The 24,640-nt window shown below is 38.6% G+C and overlaps 1 protein-coding gene across 2 annotated transcripts in view; it reads left to right on the forward strand.

The window, feature by feature from the left end:
* SPIDR (scaffold protein involved in DNA repair) overlaps positions 1-24,640 on the forward strand; it is a 260,008-nt gene that overhangs the window by 11,250 nt on the left and 224,118 nt on the right. For both annotated transcript variants that reach the window (XM_020790935.3, XM_078393733.1), the window contains exon 5: positions 3,173-3,339. In XM_020790935.3, coding sequence (XP_020646594.3) covers positions 3,173-3,339 — 167 coding nt within the window. The remainder of the gene's footprint in view (positions 1-3,172; positions 3,340-24,640) is intronic.

The following is a 24,640-nucleotide window of genomic DNA, read 5'->3' on the forward strand; positions in this document are numbered from 1 at the left end:
AGTAGATAAAAATAGTTCTAAAACACATTAAAAATAACAGGAATACATTAGACCGATTTTGAAAATCTAGTTAGCCCATCGCTAGCAGAAGGTCTTTCTGAAGAAAAAGATATTTGCTTGCTTGTGGGAGGACAAGGCCAGTCTGACCTCTTGTGGGAGAGAGTTCCAGAGTTTGGGAGCAGCAACAGAGAAGGCCCCATCCTCTGCCCCCACCAAACATACCTGTGATAGTGAAGGGATTGAGGAAAAAGCCTTCCCCTGATAATCCTAGGGAGCACTGGAAGCAGAAACGGGGTTAGGAAGCTTTAAATTAATTGAAATGAATAATTTTGGCTTCCTGTTCTGGTTTATGTTGCACATATTTATGCAATAGGATTTTGTCCATTGTTAAGAAGAAATAAAATAAAAAAAAGATAGTGAAAAAGGCAGAGGAAGAGGGTGCAGTTCAGTGTATACTAGGACAACCTAGGCTGGAAGGAGAACTCAAGATGTGACATCAGTGCTACTCTGCTGACGGAACTGAATGTACGGTAGGGGACAAAACATATTCGTCTAGGAAGCTCTACTGATGAAAAGTTCTCACTAGCTGGCTATAGGAGATGAAAGGAGATGCTCAAGGCAGGCATGAGCATGGCACATCCAAAATGCTTTTGTGCTCTCCTCAGGCTCCAGGAGGTGGAATGATTCTATACCAATCCTGGTGATGGCATAGTTAATAGTCTCATTGCAGTTACTTGGAGATGGAAAAAAATCCAAAAATGTTAGAAAGAAATGTCTGAGAAAGAAAAAGGAATAAATTAGGAGGAAATATACTTAGATTTGAGTCTGGTTATTATGATAGAGATTGTTCTGAACATGAAATTTCTGTTTCCTTAGTTTAATTTTTTTAAACTCAGGAACAACAAATACTTATATGAAAATGATTAATGATAATAATTGGAAATCTTGTATCTAACAACCTGCTATATGTTGTTGGGAGTAAGTCACTGGTTAAGACAGATAAATATTACAGTTATTTTCCGATCATTATTATATAAAACTATGTAAGCGAGAATAAATACCCTGTTTTCCCGAAAATAAGACCTAACCTTCAAATAAGCCCTAGTATGGTTTTTCAGGATGCTCGTAATATAAGCCCTACCCCAAAAATAAGCCCCAGTTAAGTGAAAACCCACCCTCCACCATTGTGGGGAAGAAGATGACATAAAACATCCCCTGAAAATAAGGCCTAATGTATTATTTGGAGCAAAAATTAATACAAGGCCCTGTCTTATTTTCAGGGAAACACAGGAGAAATTTGGAAATAGTTTTGAGCAAAATATTCAGTTTAGATATATTTTCCTTTCAACCTGTGCTTTAGTCATGAAGAAAAAGCTAAATATTTTTAAATGATATTGAAGACAAAGGATTCCTGAAAGCTTTAGAAGAAATTAGCACTCTAGAAACTATTAGAAAGCACAGAATTATTTAGCAAGATAAATAAAGACCAGCATGTTCTCAAGACTAATATCCAAAAAAGTTTATGCCTTTAACATTACACATTTACTTAGGAGAAGGTTTCATTGAATACAACAAAGCTTTCCAGTCCTTGAATAGATATACATAGGTTTTCATTTAGTTACGCAATAGGATTTCACATAAATCTATTAATTTTTAAGGACTGGAAAATATTAAGGACTTAGTATTTTCCAGCGCAAATGTTCAATGTATAAGTACTGTATTTGGTAAGAGTTTTTGTAGCGATTATCAGTGAGCATCAATGCAAAGGCACTAGTCCAAATAAAGCTTATCCTTTTGATGTCCTCTAAAAATTACAGGTAACTCATGGGTTCAAAAACTTGGGTCTGCAGAAGTTTTTGGACTTTTACTCCTAGAAATCCTGATCTTTTGCAATGACTGAAGGGAGATTGGCGTCTTGGAACCGTTAAATTCCTAAATTTTCATAAATAATTTTAACTTCAGCAAAATAGTCCATAGAGTAGCTGGATAACTCAGTGGTTTAGATATCTGGTTGCAGAGCCAAAGGTTGGCAGTTTGATTTCCCATTGTGCCTCCTATGAATAGATCCAGCTTCTGTGGCCTTGGGTCATTTGCATAGTCCCAGGGCATCCCCAGAAGAAGAAATAGTAAACCAGTTCTAAGTATTCTTTACCTGGAAAATACTGAAAAGGGTTGCCATGAGTCAGAATTAATTTGATGGCACTGATTATTATTATTGAGATAGTGCAGGGTTTGAAGTTGCCTTTGAAAACAGGCTGAAACTAAATATGACAACAGTTGTTTTGACTCACTGAGAGGAAAAAAGGGAAAGGGACAATGTGAAATCCTAAGGCTTTCTTCTGGCTTATTTTAGCTTGTACATTGGTGAGAATCAGGGCAATATGTGAAGTGGCTTTTACTTCCTGTATAGTAACTTTTCAGTACTGAAGACAAAAGTGGATGATATCTTTCTTAGATCACTAAAGTATCATAAGCAGAAGCTGGCTTTTGACTCTGTAAGAATCTTCATTAAGTTGGCATTGGTGGCTTCTGCTTGTGATATTTTAGCTGTCTAATAAAGCTATCTTTCACCTTTGTCTTTAGATTGTGTATAAGGGCTACATAGCTTTTCTCTCTCCCTTTTCCCTCTTGTTTTGTTGATTTTATAGTCAGAAACACTAGATGGCCATCTTTCCTTAAGTTGCAGCATTTGTTTGTTAGTTCACTAAATGTCAGACCAGTGTTTCTGGGTCAGCCAGACATTTTTATAATTCCCTGCTATTCCTAGTCAAATGGAATTAATGATTATTTTCCAGGTTATTGCCTTGTGTTTCTTTGTTTTTACAAATCAGCTTACAGTGCTAACATTCTATTGGAAGCCACTCTTTCTGACGAAACAAGAAAAGTGTAGTTGAACAGGATCTTCAGTCATTTGTTCTGTTCTAAATCCCTATTTTGTTATCTTCCATTTTTATTGGATTTCAAAAGATTTTTAATTTGTTTGTTATAAGATGTGCTTCTATTTTTGTGAATTATTAAAAAATATTTAATGTGAATGCTTAGAAAACAGTGAATTTGTAAGCTGAGATATCAAATGGATTAAGTATCTCTGAAAGAATGTAATAAAGCTTATTGGGTAATATAGTATTGTAAAATACTGTTATGATATTTCTTATATTTCTTTTCCCTGAAGATGAACCTCAGCTCATTGACTGGGAGAATGAAAGTGATTATGCAGATGATGCAAATCCATATAGTGGAACAAAGCCTGATGACATTTCTTTGGACATACTGGATGCTGATTCTTCCACAAGCAGTAATTGTGAATCTGATGAAAAGGCAGAAGATGAATTTTCAAAGGTAGGAAACTGTTCTTGATGGCAAATCACTGAGGTATCTGAGCATGGGGCCTCTTGATAATTTTGCTTCATTAAGCTTAATTTGCTCACAAGGCTAAAATGCCTCTTGTCATTTGAATAATCAGTGTTGCAGGCAAGTAGGAGGGCATGCCATTAACCAAAATCCTTCCTGACATGGGATTACTTCAGGAACTCTGCCTTCCAGATAGAAGAGTTGTTGCTTTAAAAATTCCTTTGCAATAGAATAGAAAACGATGAGAAGCGTGGAAACAAAAGTGATGAAACAATAATGATAAATTGAAAAAGAGTAATTAAAACTGAGTAGGAGCGATAGCATCTAATGGATAGTATTTGAGCATCTAATAGAGTTCTCTAACTCAACAATAAGCCTAAAAGGATGAGATTTTTTAGGGTCTTTCTGAAGGCATGTAATATTAAGATTTACACAAATATTTTGTTAGGTCAAACTTTTTGATATGAAAATGTGGTGCTAAGAACTCTTCTGCTCTCTTCTGATACAGTCACTTTTGATGATGGAGGATTCAGTTCCCTGAGTAGACTTAGTATGGTTAGAATGATTTAAATTCAGAGGCAAGATACTGTTGGGAACAACAACGTATGTTAAGATAGTTACACAGTGCTTTTTCTCTTGTTACTTGTCTGTCATGTGACTGGACATGGAACTGCTTCTCTGACATGAGGAAGCTGAGGCTCAGAACTACTCATTGTGAGTACCTGCAGGCTTCGTAGTATGGTTGCCTTCTTACACTGTGTGGCACCAGTAAAGTTTTGGCCTTGGTGTTTTACGGCTTTCTTTTATTCTTTCTTTGTATTTAAAATGTTTTATTGGATTTTTCAGTTTGGAAAGTACAGTTGCATCTTCATAGCATTCCCCAAATAATATTTTCAAATATGGATTGCACAGACGGATTGCAGTGAACAGTTTGATAGGTGCTTAAAGTTTACTCTTTCCAATGTTTACATGATGAATTTCTTATCAATCTGTCAGTAGATGCTTTCAGTTCACTTCCAAAGTTTTCTCAGAACATCCAGTAGAGGGAGACAATAACCAATTTATTTTTTTGTTTTTATTTGAAATGAACTTTGGACATATGACACAGTATACTCTCATAGACTAAGGCAGTGCACACTATAATGTAGCATTGAAATGGAATAAGTAGGTTAAACTGTGAAAAGAAACTGTGAGCATTTAAAGTGACTTCAGTACAGTACTTTATGGCACAAATATAAGCACTGTTCATTGCAATGCAGAAGTCTCCAGCTTGCTCGGTGTTGCACTCTAGCAGTGAGCAGTAAGATTGGCCTATGACTTATATTACCCATCTGTCACATACGTATTTTTGCAGTGCATAGCTTCCGTAATTTGCAGTCCTTTGCCTTGGATATCATTAGCCATTATCATTATGCAAGTTTGGATAGGTTTGTTTGTTGATTCATAAAGTTATTATTCATGCAGGCATCAAATTTTTTTTACGTACTTGACTTCTATTAGTTCCCATTAGTTTTTGAATGAAGGTTATTAACATATGGCAAAATGAGAGCTAAATCTATTTATTAATCACACATATTGATCATATTTTAATTTAATATGAAGCCATGATTCTGGCCTGGTACGCTGTGCATGCTTCCAGATTTGCTCCTGATGCAGCAAGAATGGCTGAAAAACCATGGCCCTATTATCCATGGTTAGAATGTTGTGTAACCAAACCCAATAATCTGTTTTGTTGTGAGTGACAAGCCAAACTTTTATGTTCAAATCTCCCTGTATACAAGTCATGGCCTAAATATATGTGGTTTGTTTGGCTGCTTTTGGTTGCAGAGGAGCTGTTGAGCAGCAAACAGGAAAACGCTGCCCATTTGCCAACAGCCCAGAACTCTGAACAATTCTGACGTTTTGTGTTCAGTTGCACCCATTGTTTCTCTGAGAACAATGGCATAGGTTTCTGTGCTGACATACAGTATCTTACTTATTTTGACTTTTTTTGATGTAGGGAGTGGGGATATATTTTACCTCTTAAGCCAGTTCTCAAATAAACCTTCTATAGAAGAAGAGCTATGTCTGCTATAAGGGAGTGCTTTGGCATTGGTCTTGGAAGAAGAGCAAATTTTGAAATGTACTATTGCCCAGAAATCAGAGAGCATGAGTTTTTGTGGAGGGAAATTGGCTTTTCTTAATTGCTAGACTTTATTTTTTATCTATCCAATGCAGTAGACAGCAGTGTATTCTTATTTTAGATGCATGGGTTTTGTGTTATCTCTTTTAGTTTATCAGATCTCCCGTGCTTCTCAGAAACAGAAAGGGCCCCCAGATCCTCTACGTCAGCCAGTCTTAGCAGAGGCCATATGGTCCCCTGGGGGCCCCTGGTACATTTGAACAGGGCCACAGATTGGAAACAGTTCCTCCCATACTACCTTATAAGGTTGGTATGCGACTCATGCAATCCTGATTCAGGCTATATTTCTTTCATCTTGTGTTTTTGACTGTGGCCCCAAAAGAGATTGAAAATGGCTTCTCTACTATGTTCCCCCCAAAATGAGACAGGGTCTTACATTAATTTTTGCTCCAAAAATGCATTAGGGCTTATTTTCAGGGGATGTTTTATTTTTTTCGTGTACAACCATCTACATTTAAAATACAGTCATGTCATCTTCTGGTAGCTGCACAATGTTGGAGGGCGGGGTTTTACGTAACTAGGGCTTATTTTTGGGGTAGGGCTTATATTACAAGCATACTGAAAAATCACACTAGGGCTTATTTTCAGGTTAGGTCATTTTGGGGGAAACAGGGTAAGTGGCAGGGCAGAATGGGGGAATCCATTTTTTCAAGAGTCTGTTCTGTTGGTGGTTGGACAGTTTCATACTTCACTGTTTCTGTCTATGAATTGGGTGCAAGTATTACCTCTAATGTAAAAGTGAGATTGAATTTCACTGTTCAACAGCAAAGGTGATTAGTTCCAACATTAACAGGTGGCTGATAGAACAGGTCTTATGCTTACATGGTCTTCCCTTCCTTTTCATTTTCTGCCAAATGAATTACTTTCTGCTTTGTGTCAATGTAATTTTTTTTAACATGTTCACTGATTAACATGTGAAAAAGATTGTGAGATTACTTTGAACCTTTGGAACCTAAAGAATTAAAAATAGACTTCTAGCCTTCCTAGGCACTGAACAGACTACACAATTTCCTCATTTGGTTTTGAAAGGGAACAAACGTTTTCGTTAACATTTCATTTGATGTAGCATGTGAAATTCAGAGCAGGACTATTTGGGAAAATAACTTCTTTCCTTTCCTCCTCCTCCTCCAAACCTGATGCTGCCAATGTTCAGTTCTGTCTTTCTTTAGGCACTGATGATTTTTCAAGTGTAGTTTGAATATGTTTCCTTATAATTGACCTGTTCCTACTAGCACGAACCAACATATAATCTCCTTTCCAAATCTTAATGGTATATCCTTTCATGGGAATTTCCAGGGTAGTGGCTTGTTTGAGCCATCAGACCTGACTTTGGGAGTTGACTCATATTGCATGGGAAATCACTGGCATCACAATTACTAACTCCTTACATATTCTGCATACTTTATTTCACTCTTCAGGCATGCCAAATCCATAGGAATATATATGTGTGTGTGTCTTATAGAAGGCGAAACACACGATAACCTGCTAGAAGGTTATGTTTTAATATGCATATGTAGACAAATAGATAATTAAAGCTTTATACAAGGTTTAAACAAAGTATTATTGTGCTGGGGAAACTACATTTATTTCATTTGATATTTAGAGCTTGTATTAAGTGGTATATAAAACGTAGAGGTGGCAAGAATACACAGAGGAATTATATCAGAAAGATTTGGATATCCCGGACAACCCAGACAATGTAGTTGCTGACCTTGAGCCAGACATCCTGGAGAGCGAAGTCAAGTGGGCCTTAGAAAGCCTGGCTAACAACAAGGCCAGTGGAGGTGATGGCATTCCAGTTGAACTATTTAAAATCTTGAAAGATGATGCTGTTAAGGTGCTACATTCAATATGCCAGCAAGTTTGGAAAACTCAACAGTGGCCAGAGGATTGGAAAAGATCAGTCTACATCCCAATCCCAAAGAAAGGCAGTGCCAAAGAATGCTCCAACTACCGTACAATTGCACTCATTTCGCACGCTAGCAAGGTTATGCTCAAAATCCTACAAGGTAGGCTTCAGCAGTATGTGGACCGAGAACTCCCAGAAGTACAAGCTGGATTCCGAAGAGGCAGAGGAACTCAAGACCAAATTGCCAACATGCGCTGGATTATGGAGAAAGCCAGAGAGTTCCAGAAAAATATCTACTTCTGCTTCATTGACTATGCGAAAGCCTTTGACTGTGTGGACCACAGCAAACTATGGCAAGTTCTTAAAGAAATGGGAGTGCCTGACCACCTTATCCATCTCCTGAGAAACCTATATGTGGGACAGGAAGCAACAGTTAGAACTGGTCATGGAACAACTGAGTGGTTCAAAATTGGGAAAGGAGTACGGCAAGGCTGTATATTGTCTCCCAGCTTATTCAACTTATATGCAGAATACATCATGCGGAAGGCTGGACTGGAAGAAACCCAAGCCGGAATTAAGATTGCCGGAAGAAATATCAACAACCTCCGATATGCAGATGACACCACTCTGATGGCAGAAAGTGAGGAGGAATTAAAGAACCTTGTAATGAGAGTGAAAGAGGAGAGTGCAAAAAACGGTCTGAAACTCAACATCAAAAAAACTAAGATCATGGCCACTGGTCCCATCACCTCCTGGGAAATAGAAGGGGAAGATATGGAGGCAGTGTCAAATTTTATCTTCCTATGCTCCATGATCACTGCAGATGGAGACAGCAGCCCTGAAATTAAAAGGCGCCTTCTTCTTGGGAGGAAAGCGATGACAAATCTTGACAGCATCTTGAAAAGCAGAGACATCACCTTGCCAACAAAAGTCCGAATAGTCAAAGCTATGGTTTTTCCTGTCGTGATGTATGGAAGTGAGAGCTGGACCATAAAGAAAGCAGACCGCCGAAGAATTGATGCTTTTGAATTGTGGTGCTGGAGGAGGCTCTTGAGAATCCCCTGGACTGCAAGGAGAACAAACCTATCAGTTCTAAAGGAAATCAACCCTGAATGCTCACTTGAAGGACAGATCCTGAAGCTGAGGCTCCAGTACTTTAGCCATCTCATGAGAAGAAAAGAGTCCTTGGAAAAAACCTTGATGTTAGGAAGGTGTGATGGCAAGAGGAGAAGGGGACGACCGAGGATGAGATGGCTGGACAGTGTCTGCGAAGCAACCAACATGAACCTGACACAACTCCGGGAGGCAGTAGAAGACAGGAGGGCCTGGCGTGCTCTGGTCCATGGGGTCACGAAGAGTCGGACACGACTAAACGACTAAACACACACACACACAAAACGTACATGTAATGGTTGCATTTAGAAATGAAGTTGCTTTTATCAGTATGTATACATATCGGTCTAAATCCTGTTGCTTAGGCTAGTATATAAGTGGTTATGTAGTGAGCGCTCCAACACTGGAAGCATTCAAGAGAAAATTAAACTACAGTGGGGTCTTGACTTGAGAACTTAATCCGTATTGGAAGGCGGTTCTCAAGTCAAAAAGTTCTCAAGTCAAATCTGCATTTCCCATAGGAATGCATTGAAAACCATTTGATCCGTATCTGCTCCGTCCATAGAAACTATTGGGAAGCTGCTATTCTGCCTTCGACCACTAGAGGGGGATATTTTGTTTCTTTATTTCTGAGGTCAAGAAAGGTTCAGGGAAGGCAGGGAAAATACAGTCCAGGCAGTACAGTACCAGGCAGTCTGACGACTGTCTCCCAATCCACTCTCTAAATGCGGGGAGGAGTTAGGAAGCAGACAGGCACCCTTTTCACTGGCCAACAGTTAACTGAAAGTTCAAATTTTGCACTTTCCCTGCCTCCCACGTGGGTTTTTTTTCAGTTCTTAACTCAAATCTAAGTATGTAAGTCAAGTCAACATTTTCCTAAGAGAGTGGTTCTTAAGTCAAAATGTTCTTAACTCGAGCCGTTCTTAAGTCAAGACCCCACTGTACTATTTGTGAGATTTACTTTGATTTAGATTCCTGTATTGAGCAGGTGTTTGGACTTGAGAGCCTCATAGGCTCTTTTCAACTCTGGTCTATGATTCTAGATTCTAAATTGCAGTAGAATAGGCCCAATTGGGATCTGGTGAGTCTGCTCCTCCAGATGTTCCATTGATTCAAATGGGCCTACTGTGTGACTTGCTATGCTAAAATAAGCCGCATTTAGAGTAGACTCATTTGACTCAGTGAAACTTATAGAGGAGTTGATTCTTCAGATCCCCATTGATTCAGTGGCCCTACCCAGTGCAATTTACTACACTAAGCAATAGGTTTTGGCTATTGAATATTGCTTTTAGGAGGGAAATACTTAGTGAAATCCTCTTTATTTAAACTTCTTATTTTGGTTGGGGTGGAGGAGAAACATACAAATTTAGATTACCTTCTCCCCTGAAATAAAATATAGTTCATCAGGTTTTGGATATGAGTGGGTAGAGGAAGAATTTGTTCTGTTTTCTGAACTCAATATATTAATTAATTCATTCAGCTTTTCTACTGGCCATCAGTGCAAACATTCTGCAACTATGTTTCCATGGTTTTCAACTGCCCAATCATAAAAGGAGCAGGAAAATGCAATAAAAACTCTATCTCTAGCTGAATTGATAAAGCCTGTACAGTATTTAAATAAATTTAACATATTTAAAACAAATTTGAACATCCAAGGTCAGTTAGTAAAATACTAGTAAAAGGCAGCTTTATACAGTTCAGTTTAGATTAACTTCCAGAAAACTGAGAAGGATGGCATCTGATGAATCTTTATAGGAAGCTTATTCCAGAGGGAATGGGCCATGACTGAGAAAGCATGGTTCTATTAATTCTTTTGGCTTCCTTAGGTATTACAGACTTTAGCATCAAGGTCTTCAAGGAATGGGTGGGATGAGTAGCTATTTTGCATGACGTTGTAGGTCATAACCATCACCTTGAATTGGGTGCAGAAACTCAACAGGAAGCCAATGAAGGCATTTGAAGACTGTGGACATATGTTAATACAGTATCTGTTGGTACCTGTCAGTCTGCAAATTCACATTTTGGACCTACTGGTGTTTCCATACCAACTTCAAGGACAGCCATACATAGAGAGCATTGCAGTAGTCTATTTTAGAGATTACCAAAGTGTGAACCACTATTATGAAGCATTTCTTATTTAATTAGCTGGGCAGTCAACTGGGATTGACAAAAGGAACTCTTCGCCACAGCAGATATTTGTGCCTCTATAGAGAGAGTTGGGTCTAAGGGTACCCCAAGCTGCAAATCTGGTCTTTCAGGAAGAGTGTAACCCCATCCAAATTGGGTAAATTTCCCTCTAACTTATTCAACAATCCACCTAACATTAGGCTCTCAGTCTTACCTGTTTTGGTTTATTGACCCTTATCCAGTCAGTTATCAAGGTCAGACAGCACCCAAGAACTTGCACAGCATAACTTGCAGATGAAGAAAAGGAGACATACCCTGTTTCCCCAAAAATAAGATGTAACCTGAAAACAAGCCCTAGTATAATTTTTCCAGGATGCTCGTAATATAAGCCCTACCCTGAAAATAAGGTCCAGTTAAGTGAAATCTCGCTCTCCACCATTGTGCAGCAACCAGAAGAAGATGACATGACTGTAAAATAAAACATTCCCTGAAAATAATCCCTAATGCATTTTTGGAGCAAAAATTAATATAAGACCTATCATATAAATACGGTAGATCTATGTGTCATCTGCATATTAATGACATATAACACCAAATCTCTGTATGACTTCTCCCACTGGCTTCATATAGATATTAAAAAACATTGCGGAGATGGGCTGATGGAAGTCATAAAGAGAGGACACTTGATCCCCAAACTGTCATCTTGAGGAAGGACTGGAGCCACTGAAAAATAGAGTCCCCAAGTCCCCAGTTCCCCTGTCTCAAAAGGATATGGTGGTCAGTCATATCAATGGCTGTAGAAAGTTCTAGGAGGACCAGCAGGATTATACTGCCATGTCTGTCTCCCTTAGGAGATTGTCTTACAGGATGACCAGTGCTGTTTCAGCTCTGTTGTGTGGCCTGAATTCTGATTGAAATTAATTTAAGTGATCCGTATCCTCCAAGAACACCTGCAGCTGGTTGGCCGCCACCCTATCAATCAACTTGAATGAGAATGGGATACTGGCAACAGGCTTATAAGTTTTAAGATCATGAATTACTAAGTTTGGTTTCTTTGGAATGGACCTTATAATGGTTTCCTTTAATGATAGAGACCCATTAATAGTGTATGTAGCACACTGCACAGTTATTTCCTTTGCTGATGTTAGGAGCCATGATGGGCAAGAATCTAGAGAACATCTGGTGCCTTTGCAGCATGTAAATGCTTTGTCCACATCCTCAGGCCATTCTAGCTGAAACTGTTCCAAATTGATCTGACTAGATGGTACAATGGACATCTAGTTCTGAACATCTGGTAGCAACAAGGAGTCAAGGTCCCTGATGTATGCTTTCAACCTTGGATCTAAGAAGGGCTGCCAGTTGGTTGCAGTTATCAACATTTGGATGTAAAAATGAAATAAAATGCAATAAATACTCTTGACAGAGTAACCCTATTACAAACACCTTTATTTGTTGGTAGTTGTGGGTTTTTCGGGCTCTTTGGCCATGTTCTGAAGATTGTTCTTCCTGACGTTTCACCAGTCTCTGTGGCTGGCATCTTCAGAGGACTGGAGTAGGAACTCAGTCCATGCTGTGTTGCTGTTTGTTGGATAGTTGAGTATTTATAGTTATGGGAACAGCTTTTGTCCTTTTCAGGAGATAGGGTGATCAGCATGTTTTTTTTGTGTGGATGTATTGTTGTGATAAGTGGGAGAGATTATCTGTCATTGTGGTTGATGGGTGTCTTTAGCAGGTCTTTTTTGTGCGATGATCCCTGGTCCTTGTGGCTGGGTAGAGTTTGTTGACCTTTTGCAGGCTGTATTTTTCAGTGCTGGGAGCCAGGCTTTGGTGAGTTTTAGACTTTCTTCTTTTTTGTTGAAGCTGTGCTGAAGTTTATGGATTTCAATGGCTTCCCTGTGCACTCTAACATAATGATTGCTGGTATTGTCCAGTACTTCAGTATTTTGAAATTGAATTTTATGTCCCGCTTGTTTTAGGGCATGTTCAGCTACTGCTAATTTTTCTGGTTCTTGCAGGTGTTCTTGGAGGATAGGGATTGCTTAAATTAATTTCAATCAGAATTCAGGCCACACAACGGAGCTGAAACGGTACTGGTCATCCTGCAAGACAGTCTCCTAAGGGAGACAGACATGGCAGTGTAACCGTGCTGGTTTGTGCAGATTGTAGGGAAAACTAGCAGAAGTAGGTGCTACCACATGGAGAGAAGCTCCGTTCAAAGCTTTCAGTGTGGAGCTGCTACTGCATCATTGCAAATAGCTATATGGTTACATATACCTGCCGACAAAGGTCCGCATAGTCAACACTATGGTTTTTCCAGTAATGAAGTGAGAACTGGACCATAAAGAAGGCTGACCGTCAAAGAATTTATGCCTTTGATTCGTGGTGCTGGAGGAGACTCTTGAGAGTCCCCTGGACAGCAAGGAGATAAAACCTATCCATTCTAAAGGAAATCAACCCTGAGTGCTCACTGGAAGGACAGATCCTGAAGCTGAGGCTCCAATACTTCAGTCATCCCATGAGAAGAGATGACTCCCTGGAAAAGACCCTGATGCTGGGAAAGTGTGAAGGGAGGAGGAAAAGGGGATGACAGAGGATGACATGGTTAGACAGTGTCATCGAAGCTACCAACATGAATTTGTCCCAACTCCAGGAGGTGGTGGAGGACAGGAAGGCCTGGCATACTCTGGTCCATGGGGTCACGAAGAGTTGGACATGACTTAATGATTAAACAACAACAACAACATATACCTGTGAAATGAATCTTTCTTTACCCTGATCTAGGTAGTTGTTTGCTGGCACAGCATACATTGAATTTTAAAAACAATAAGCTAGACAGTCTACAGTGGTTGATTGGATTAAACTGCATTAAAGGCAAGAAAAATGGGAAGTAATGTATGGGATTCACTCAGCTGACTTTATGGCAGCGTGGTGCCAGAGATGTCACATGTAAACACAAGTGCAAGCTGATGACATTGTTGTTGTAGAAGTTAGAAGTAGATTAGCAAAAGAAACTGACCAGAATAGTATTTCCTAGGGATGTGAATTCCTTGTTAACATGAATGAGGGGGAAAATAATGGAAAAGAATCTTGCTTTTATTTTTGTGTTCCTTTGTTTTCCCCCTAAAATGGAGACCTTTTAACATGAACGATTTGTGTGAAAATAAAATAAGAGCATGACAATTTCGTGTTTATTCGTTTCACTCTTTCTTGTATCCTTCCTATCATCTCTTGTCTGTCAAATGGCCATAGAAATTTTTAATCCAGTACTATCCTGAGGACTGTCAGCAGCCAATCAAAACCTTTAGGAGGGAAAGTATCAAGTAATGGAGGGGAGCAGGAATTTGGAAACTCTAAAAGAGTTGGATTGGTTGGACTCCAGTAGGAGTTTTCTACAATTCCTTCTTTGTTTCATTCATTCCTTGTGGTGTGCAAGCTCCTGATGTCCTCATTCTAGTGCTCCCTGGCTGTTTCCTGCTTGCCAGTGTCTCAAGTCTATCTAGGATCCCATCATTTATTATCCTTAACTCCTTAGGATTATTTTTGTATCCCCTTTGTTTTTTCCCCCTCTTTGGACTTTCCTTCCTTGGATTATTTTTATTTGTTGGCTGCCTGCTTCCAGAAGAGAAAAGGAGGCAAGTAGTAGCAGGGAGAAAAATCTCTCTATATGCTGTCTGTTTTGCCTTGGAGGGGCTTTGCTTGTATTTTTTGCCATTACAGTGGTGCCCCGCATAACGAGCGATTCGTTTAACGACGAATCCGCACAGCGATGTGTTTTTTGCAATTGCAAAAGCGATTGCATTGCGATGTTTCTAATGGTAAAACATCGCTTTGCGATGATCGGTAAGCATTTCGCTTACCAATTTTCGCATAGCGATGTTTTTTTAACAGTTGATCGCGGTTCTAAAATGGCAGCCGGGTAAATAAAATGGCCGCCTGGTGTGTTTTTGCCTGGATTTCTCGCTTACCGGGCAGCGAAAATGGCGGCCGCATGAAGGATTTCCGCAGAACTGTGAGTTTTTTGCCCATAGGAATGCATTAAACGTGTTTTAATGCATTCCTATGGGCTTCTTTGTTCCGCATAGCGACGAATCCGTATAGCGACGATTTTTGCTGCACGGATTATCATCACAATGCGGGGCACCACTGTATTTGCTTGGCTTTATTTCTGAGAGAGGAGGTTATGTTTGTGTGGTGTTATTTGACATTTCTTTCCGAGGAAGAGGGGATTGGTGCTTTCATCATTTGGTTTATTCTTAAAAATTATTACTTGGTTAATTTACTGTGTATTTATTCTGTTAAACATATATGCAATATTTTGGCCTTCTCTTTTTTTAGGAACTGTTTTTTAAAAAGCAAAGTGTGCTGCTTACATACCACCCCGTAACGCTTCAAGCACTCTCTGGGCACTCTACAAGTTAATTATGTAGGCTACACATGGCCTCCCCAGCAAACTGGGTACTCATTTTACTGACCTCGGAAGGATAGAAGGCTGAGTCAACCTTGAGCCTGCTACCTGGGATTGAACCCCAGGTCATGAGCACAGTTTTGGCTGCAGTACAGCGGTTTAACCACTGCGCCATGAAGCTCTTTTCTTACTTGGTGGTTGCTTTGTTGGTTGTAATTTTGGAGTAGGCTGATTCTCCGTTGCATTGCCTCTGCTTTTGGGGGGTAGTTCTTTTGGGTTTATGGATGGGAACCAGATAGAATACAAATAGGTGAAATGAAATTAGATATCCAAAAAGAGGTGGTCCCTTCTTTGTTTAATGAAAGGACTCCTGCATGAAAGATACAAAAATGAAAGAGGCAGTCCCCTGATAGAACTCTAAATGGAATGAAAATGAAACTTTTTGCTGTTCTCATCTCTAGTGTGTACATAAGGTTTGCATGAATTGCCATTGCTAAATGATGAAGTTCCAGTGCATATCTTGGTTCCATGTCATGCCCAACTGTACAACTGCCCAGCTGTACAACTGAGATGCTCCAAAGCACCTAGTTGCTTAGCTGTGGCAAGTTGCACAAACTTTACCCAAACACTAATAGTATTTCAGCCACTGCTAAACATGTGAATAACAAAATCAGTATGTTTAAACAAATGGTATAGCTCAGGTGTGAAATCTTATTGGTTGTGCTTCTCTGTGTTTGGTATTTGCCTTAGATTTACTTTGTTTAATTTTTAACTCTGAAGGTATAAATTTCTCTTGACTGGATTTAATTTTAATGCACACTGCTAAGTTAGAAACATGACTATTTTTATTAAACCAGTATCTTTCTACAAGATGGTATGGTATTCCTATGATAAAATGTAACCTCTGAATTTTAAATATTTTCATTCCAGAGGATTAAACTACTAGGGTGTTTACTCTGATTTTATTCCATCTCCTAGCCCAAGTTCTTGGAATGTTTTTCCTAAATTTCAGTGACATCCTATTCCTGCTTTTTGAAAAACCTGTGTGTGTATGCTTAAACAGCTCTTTCTCTGTATCTCTAGACTGACATATTTGTGTTTGCCATATGGAGGGGGGGGTAATTGGATGTTAACATGAGTTGTTCACTCTTATTTTAGGACTACACATAATAGCTGTGCTTGGCTTTTAAATGGCATATTTTGTGATGTAGCATTGACATACCTTTTGTCATTATACATGTACAGCTGACTTGAATGTCATAATAAACCATGATTTATTGTAGCAATAATGGCCTTCATTGACTGTGAGGCTCTTGTGCTCCTTTCCCTGTGGGTGATAAGGGAGGACTGGTAGCTTTTGCTTTTAGTATGATTTACCACAGTTTAGTGAGAACACAATGTTGTTTGTTTGAAACAAGCGAACATATTTTTATTACAAAAACCCAACACATAATTGAGAGTTGAGATATAGTTGCCCAAAGCCTAAACTTTAGTTAATAAAAACTGGAAGAAAAAGGTTCCTGTCTTCTTGTGGCTGCATGACTGCTTGTTTCGATCATGAAAAGCATGCTAAATTAATTTAGCTTTAAACAGTTTTTATGCAGTTTCCAGCAAGTACAAACTGCTCCTGTGAGTACTGTAGAAGGGAATTTTGACTTAGCCCCCTTCCTAACAATGATGGAACTGCAGCTGTGGTTTGGAAATTAAATTGTCCACTAAAGTTTGGAAATGAACCATGCAAGTATTTCACATGCACTCTCCATCTTTTTCGTATGTGTCTCATTATCTTTTTCTGATATGTATATGACTGTTCCTTTTGTTGTGTAACATAAAATGAATTATTGTAGGACACTATTCCTAATGTGTGGAGTGGAATCTGTGTCAGGCTGATGACTTAATACCTGATTAGGGGTTATGTGCCAATGTTCCTGTTACTAATATATTCTGCTAGTAGCACTTGAGGATGATGACATGCTGAATGCCATGCTATTGTGCATCTGATTAGGGATCTCAGAATGAAGTGGGAAGAAAAGGATACCTGCACTAAAGCCTTGGTTACATGTGGAGCAGAATTAGGATGCCACATGTTCTCACGGTAGAATGTAGAGTGAGAAATTTCATTGTTCAGTGCTGTCTCCTAGATTTTTTTTAAAAAGGGAAGAAAACTGGTGTGACAAACAAAATCCTCTGTGCAAACCTTTCTTTGCTTATAATCTCATTCTAATGCATAGCTGAAGTCCTATCCGTATTAAATTGGAAGTAGCTTGCATTGAAAATGTGGATTTGGGATGCTGCAGTTCCCATGTTTTAGTCATAACTTTTAAATTACTCATAGAGAACGGATCTTACAAGAAGATGGGACTCAGAAGAATTTTTTAAAACATTTTCTTCTTATAATTATTAAAATCCATCCATGCTAATTTAACATCATGTCACCTGGGCTCAGTTTATAATCATGTGTTAATACAACTGCAATATATATTAAGATCTTAATCTATACAACGTGCTTCTAACTCAGAAGGATTTTAAGTGTTTCTGAAAAACAGACAAAAAACGTACTTTCCAGTGCTTACCATAAATCTCCCAGTTTTTAAGACTTTTTTCTAGATTAATAGATGATTCACACAGAACTCTTTACATTGAATTTTAGCTTGTAGTAATCAATATATATTCTTTTAGAAAGCATTTGAAAGCTATGTTTTTTAAAAAGGCAGATAATATTTCAATCATTTAATGTTATTAATACACTTTTTGTATTTTAAGGGCATGGTTGTCATTTCAGGCTACTTTAAAATGCTTCCTTTGAAGTATATATATCAGTACTCTCTGTCATGGCAATTGCTGACATTGGGCTGAAGTCAGACCAATGTTTGGGCCCGTGGATTCCTTGAAGGAGTAACACTACAGTTTGCTCCATGGAAAGACTGCTGCTTGTGACAGGTCAGTCCTGTTTACTGCTTCTATTAGGATCGTTTTAATCTAGTTTAGCAGAAGATTTCTGTGAAGTTTGTTAGCTCTTGGCGTTTTTAGAACGATTGAGATTCCAGAAACTTGGTCACTTGAGGCTTGTGCATCTGTTTTCTTTCCATTTCTTAGATGGATGAAGCTCTTTCCTTAGATCCATATCTATATAATTTTACGCCTGTTTTCTTTCACATGAGAGAGGCCAGCTACATATTTGTGCTTTCTTTCATGCTGCTGCTAGTCTTTGCAGAGAGGGAGCATAGCTAACAGTTTATGATAAAGAGGGGCCAGGGTGGTAAAAATTGTTGATATTATTTGCTTGATTGGGTAGAACGAGCTGGAGCAAGAGGAAGGAGACAAACAATTGTGTGCATTCCATCAGTGATATGTATGCTAGTTACACTGGGAGTAGTCAAACCTTGTAGTAATGAGTCCTCCAATGAGGAAAATGTTTGAACTATTCTCAAGCATAGTTTCCCCCAGTTATAACATTTTGAAAGTCAAGAGCAATTGTAAAATCTGTATGAAGATGTTTCTGAAAGTGGTTTATGTATAGTGCTTCCAATGTTTTAGGAGACTAGTTTATTAATGTTGTTGTCTCCTTTCACCTTTTTGTGTAACTTTCTCATATCATACTTGATGACATTATCTAATTTCTGTTTCAATGGGTTCAAGTGAATTTCTGATGATAATTTCGAATAGTGGATAGAAGAGAGTCAAACATAACTGTTCATGCTGTGTTGTGCAGTGAGGTATGTAAAGTTGCAGTTGAGTCAAAAAGTAAGTGAACAAATTGTTTTTTGCATCCTGAAAGAAAATTACCACAGTTTTGACACGTACCGTCATGAAGTTAGTTACATACATAAACCTGCCCTAAAGCTTCATATTGGAGATTTCATGGTAGTGATCCTAACTACTGCTAGAAAACATCCATTTTTAAAGAAAGGGCCATATTTTACTTGGAGGGCCATGATCCTGTGTTATCTCTGGACAGATGTAGGTGGGTCATAAAGCAAACAACTTCTCCATCCATAACCTGCCAGTCATATTTACAATTCCTCTCTTATCAGGACATTCCAAGCAAATAGTTTTTGAGAATAATGAGAGGTTTTTCAGTATGGCTTGTAGAGGCATGTTTTTTTAAAAAAATGTGTACTTTGGTCTTATAGAATTGGCTCTTCTAATAGATCAAGTAAGAATCTTACTTCACAGAATCTTTCTCTAAAAACCTTTTCTCTGCTTACTTAGTTATTCTTAGATGATTTTTACTTCAATTCTGCAAACTTCTTTGTATGCGTAGCAGTTCTTTGTATATATCCCCATTCATTGTGTATGTGTATGCTGTATCCTCAAGTCAGAATCAATTTAAAGTGATCCTAATAAGATATTTTAAGGTGTGGCTTTACTAGTTCCACTCCCACAGTGAGTTTCTGTTGCCACGTGGGGATTCGAACCCTGCTCTCCAGAGTCCTAGTCGATCACTACACAACACTGGGAATGTGTATTAATTGTAGGAACATAAGAACACAAGAAGAGCACTGATGGATCAGGCCAAGGGCCTATATAGTGCAGTTTCCTGTATCTCTCAGTGGCCCCACCAGATGCCTCTGGGAGCACACAAGACAACTAGATACCTGTCTCCTGATACCCGTCCCCTGCATCTGACATTTTGTGGAAGTCATAATTCCCACAGAATTACGTATTGGTAAGGTGTCATATCACTGCACATATTGGCCAAAATCCTATTGCTCAGTGTAGTAAACTGCACTAGAATAGGCCTATTGAAACAGTGTGGATTTAATGAGTTGACTCCTTCATAAGTTCCATTGAGCTAAATGAACCTATTTTAACAGAGTAGGCCCATTTGAATCAGTGGAACCTGCAGAGGAATTGACTCACCAAATCCCCAGTGATTCCATATGCCTAGTCTAGTGTGAGTTACTCTGCTAAGCAGTAAGACTTTGGCCAATGTCTACCCTCTGAAAGGGGATTTAAATAAATGTGACTTTGGTTTTGAAGGAAGACCGCCTTTCTTTCCTCATCTGTAATCACTTCAGTCATTCTTTCTTGCATAGAGTAACCTCATTACTTTGAATTAATTTGCTCACTTTGTTACTTACCCAACTTTATTCTGTACATCCTCATTCAAACACCTGCTTTTTTCATTCTTTAGGTCACTGTTCCCCTGACTAAGTGGTCACATCTGAGTAAATGTTTAATTTGCTGTTCTGCTTCTATCAGATTCTCCATTTCTTTTCTCGGCCCCGCCAACTCTATTGGCCAAAAAAGTTTTTTTTAATTTTTAAGTTACTTCCTCCAGTCGTTTTTATTTAATGACTAGAGGAAGCACTTTTAACTGAAGTGAACTTTTGGTATTTGTATTTTGATGATACAACCATTTAATTCTGAGCAGAGGCTTGGGATACACTAACTTTGTAGACAAAAAGAGACAATTTTTTAATTGACTTGAAGAACAAGAAAATTACCAAGGACATGTAATTTTTCCTTCTGGAAAGGAGAAATGGCAAACATGGAAAGGATTTTATGGATTCTCTTTTGTTCGTTAGTTCTTAGGTAGAAATATTGTCTTTCTCTCACCTCCTCCTCAGTGGCTTTAGTGAACGTATGTTTCCTGAGGGAACCATTTGCTTGTTCGTGCTGCAGTTGGCCTAGGTCTAGGTTATATATGGGCAGTTGTTCAGGTTTTTCAACATTAAATACTGTAGATAGAACCCAGTCCATCTTATGGTACATAAGAGGAAATGTGTGCAGTACAAAAACCCAAATTGTGTTTTGGTCTTATAAAAGTGGTTATCTATGACTGATACTGTTAAAACTTTCCATGAGTCATTATTTAAATCATGATTTAAACAAATTCCCTTTGAATCAAATCCACCTCATTCTTAGTATGTTAATATTCTCCTGCAATTTATAAGCTGCATAGATTTTGTATTTGTAAGAAAATATTTACCAATCCAAGTACTATGAATGTTGCATAAACCTTGCCCTCTGACCCTCTCTGTTTTCTGAAACACACTATAAAAAGAGGTTTGGGATAAAATGTGGTATGGAAGCAAATGGGGGCATGCTTACTTTAAAGCTGGCATCCTAGACAACTCTGGCATGGAGAAAGGAAAGGGGTATAATATATAGCTGAAGAAATATTGAAATATTTTGTTGAAGCTCATCACTCACTAGAGAAGAAAAGCTGCTTTTTCATTTATTTAAAACTAGCTTGCATGCTGAGCCCTATGATGGTCTACAATAATATCTTCCAAAATAACCTCTCCTGCATGGGTGCTTCTTCTGTCTCTATTGTAGTCTCCTTGAAGTTACAAATTTGGTTGGAGGTGCAATTCAGAATTTATTGGAACTGTCCTTTTTATTCCTAACCCAGTACTAGAAGTTATTTGAAGTGATAACAGTATTTGAAGGGCAACCAAATGACACAAAATATGCAGAGGTGCCAATACAGCCATCACAGCTTTGCTTTTTATTCCTGTAATACCACAGTTGTTTTGATGCTGTCAGAATGTGAGCAAATGTAGCAGAATGTTAACTGCCATGGTTGATTATCCAGTGATCACTACTGAAAGTAATAACAGATTTCAAACCAAGTCTTTGTGGTTCTTAAAGCAATATCATAAGGTAATTTAAGTCAACAATGCTTATTATGTTTTCTCCCAGCATGATATGCAAAACATCACGACATTACTCCTTCAAGCCATATAAAGATGGAGGAAAGAAGCCCCTACTCATTTAAATACTAATTTTATTATTTTTAATTATGTGAATTTGCTGGATCCACAGTTCTGCCTGTGGAAGGGAGCAGGCATAAGGTAAATTTTCCATGTCCTCAGCAACCCCTTGGAAAGATTTCCTTGCTGAAAATCAGTCAGGCTGTGATGTGTGGAGCTAAACGAGGAGAGGCCACAAAATGTGCCTCATTTTCTGTACTTTTCCACTTTGCCATCAGTCCTCATGCCACAACCTACCCAATTTATTGTAGAGAGGAACCCTCAAGAATGCTGTTTCTGAGCATCTGGGGCCTGAAAAGTAGAAGAGTGGCTCAAAAAGTTATCTTTTATCACTTCTGCAAACAGATCTATAGTTATAACCAATAATGTGTAATATAAAATTGTATTCTCCAAGACAGGTAAAGGTGTTGGGTTTGAGCCTTGACTTTATTGAAATGAGTATTGATATCCCTGTATTAGAGTCTGGGTTAGGGTAAAAATACCACAAAGATAAATTCTAGGCATACTTTTGGCAGCAAGTCCCACCGTGATTAGTCTAGTAAATGTGTGTAATGATTACAGTTTATATTTTCCTATTTGGGAAAAATAGAGGGTGTGTGCAAGTATGCATCTTGAAAATATAGAAAATAGTAGAGGAAATAAAAAGAAGCTTTAGTGCTTTTATTGAGAAGCAATGCAAAGAGAAATTAAACTGAGGGATCTGCGATCAAGACTTTTAAATCTATGGTATCACCCTAGCACTGATTATTGTTTATTGATCAACACAGCTGCCCCTGTGTTCTACATTGATAAATATATATTTTGTGTTTACTATTTAATAGTCCACCTGTAACAAAAATTTGACCTCAGATTTAATGTGAATAAGAAAGATCAACAAACAAAACTACAACCACTTCTGTAAACATCTTTTATACATGTAATTCTTTCCTCCCTTAAGTATAAATATATCAGGGGCATTCAGGGATCCCAGAAATGCTTCTCTGTATTTAAAAAGAGACAGTAAAAGAGTATTATGAGATTAACAAATTCCAAAAAGGTAAGGATGTTGGTCTCTCTCAGCATGTTGGGAAAGAGGGAAGAGGGAAGATAAAACATTACAGTACTGTACCTTTGGACTGAATACATTTGTTTCCATACGAGCTTTTGTGAATCAGAATCCACTTTCAAATCCTTGTCTGTTAGTCTCTCTATTGAAACAATTTTTTATCTTTCCCCATGCCCTACTTTTTTGCTAATGGATTTACAAAGTGTCATATGAAAGTATTCTCAAAGGTTTTCACAGCCGGGGTCTGATGGTTGTTGTGGGTTTTTCGGGCTCTTTGGCCGTGTTCCTATCTCCTGAAAAAGGACAAAAGCTGTTCCCACAGCTATAAATACTCAGCTATCCAACAAACAGAGCATGGACTGAGTTCCTACTCTAGTCCTCTGAAGATGCCGGCCAAAGAGACTGGCGAAAAGTCAGGAAGAACAACCTTTAGAACATGGCCAAAGAGCCCAAAAAACCCACAACAACCATCTGTCATATGTCTTGGTGTTGTTATTAAGGTTTAAGAAAACAGAATTCCTAAACACTTGTTCTTATCTGAGAGAGGACCTTTTTAAACAATGACTTCAATGTGTTATAAATATAATATTATGTCATACAGTGGTGCCTCACTTAATAAGGATAATCTGTTCCAGCGAAATTGCTGTAGAGCGAAATCCCCGTTAAGCGAAATAAAAAAGCCCATTGAAACGCATTGAAAACCCTTCAGTATGTTCCAATGGGCTGAAAACTCACCGTCCAGCGAAGATCCTCCATAGGGGCGGCCATTTTCGGTGCCTGTAAAGCGAGGAATCTGTCCTAGAAAACAGTGGGGGGCCATTTTGTACACCCGGCTGCCATTTTGAAACCTGATGATCAGCTGTTTTTAGATTGTCGTAATGTGAAAATCGGTTCCCGAGGCAGGGAACTGATCATAGTGAAGTGGATTTTTCCCATTTAAACCATCATTTTGCTATCGCTTTTGCGATCGCAAAAACCTAATTGTCAAGCAATTTCCTCATTAAGCAAGGCAGTCGTTAAGCGAGGCACCACTGTACTGAAAATTAGGAATGATTTTAAAATCCGCTAACTAAAGTTGATATAATCAATACTTTTTGTTACCATATCAGTATTTCACCATTAAAAAGAAAGTTAGTTGTCTAGTTGCTGGTTTATTTGGATGAAGAGCTCTTCATTTTATCAGATACATGTACTGAACTGAATACAGTGGTGCCTCGCTTAACAATTACCTCATTAAATGACGAATCCACTTTATGATGAGGTTTTTGCGATCACAATAGCAATCACAAAACGATGTTTAGATAGGGAAAATTCGCTTGATGATCGGTTCCCTGCTTCGGGAACCGATTTTTCGCTAGACAATGATTCTAAAACAGCTGATTGGCGGCTCTAAAGTGGCCGTGAGCTGTGCAAAATTGCTCGCCGCTGTGCTTTAGGATGGATTCCTCGCTTTACAGACACTGGAAAATGGCCATCCTATGGAGGATCTTCGCAAAACGAGCAGGTTTTTAGCCCATTGGAACGCACTGAATAGTTTTCAGTGCATTTCAATGGTTTTTTTAAATTCGCTTGACGACGATTTCGCTTAACAGCGATTTCAACGGAACGGATTATTGTCAAGTGAGGCACCACTCTACATTTTAGAATATTTCATATGATTTGTAGGGCTCTAATGCTTGAACTAGTGTGTTCAAACTGTTCCAGTCCAAGACGTGTGAAAGCTGAAGCTGATAAAAGACAGTCTGTAACTTAGGCTTCGTGATCTTCCACTGACAGATCCAGAACTACCCTTAGATCCTTCAGAGGGAGCTCAACCCCATTCAGGTAAAAAAGTTTAAATTAGCTC

The sequence above is a fragment of the Pogona vitticeps genome, chromosome 4, assembly GCF_051106095.1.
Source record: "Pogona vitticeps strain Pit_001003342236 chromosome 4, PviZW2.1, whole genome shotgun sequence".
Lineage (NCBI taxonomy): Eukaryota > Metazoa > Chordata > Lepidosauria > Squamata > Agamidae > Pogona > Pogona vitticeps.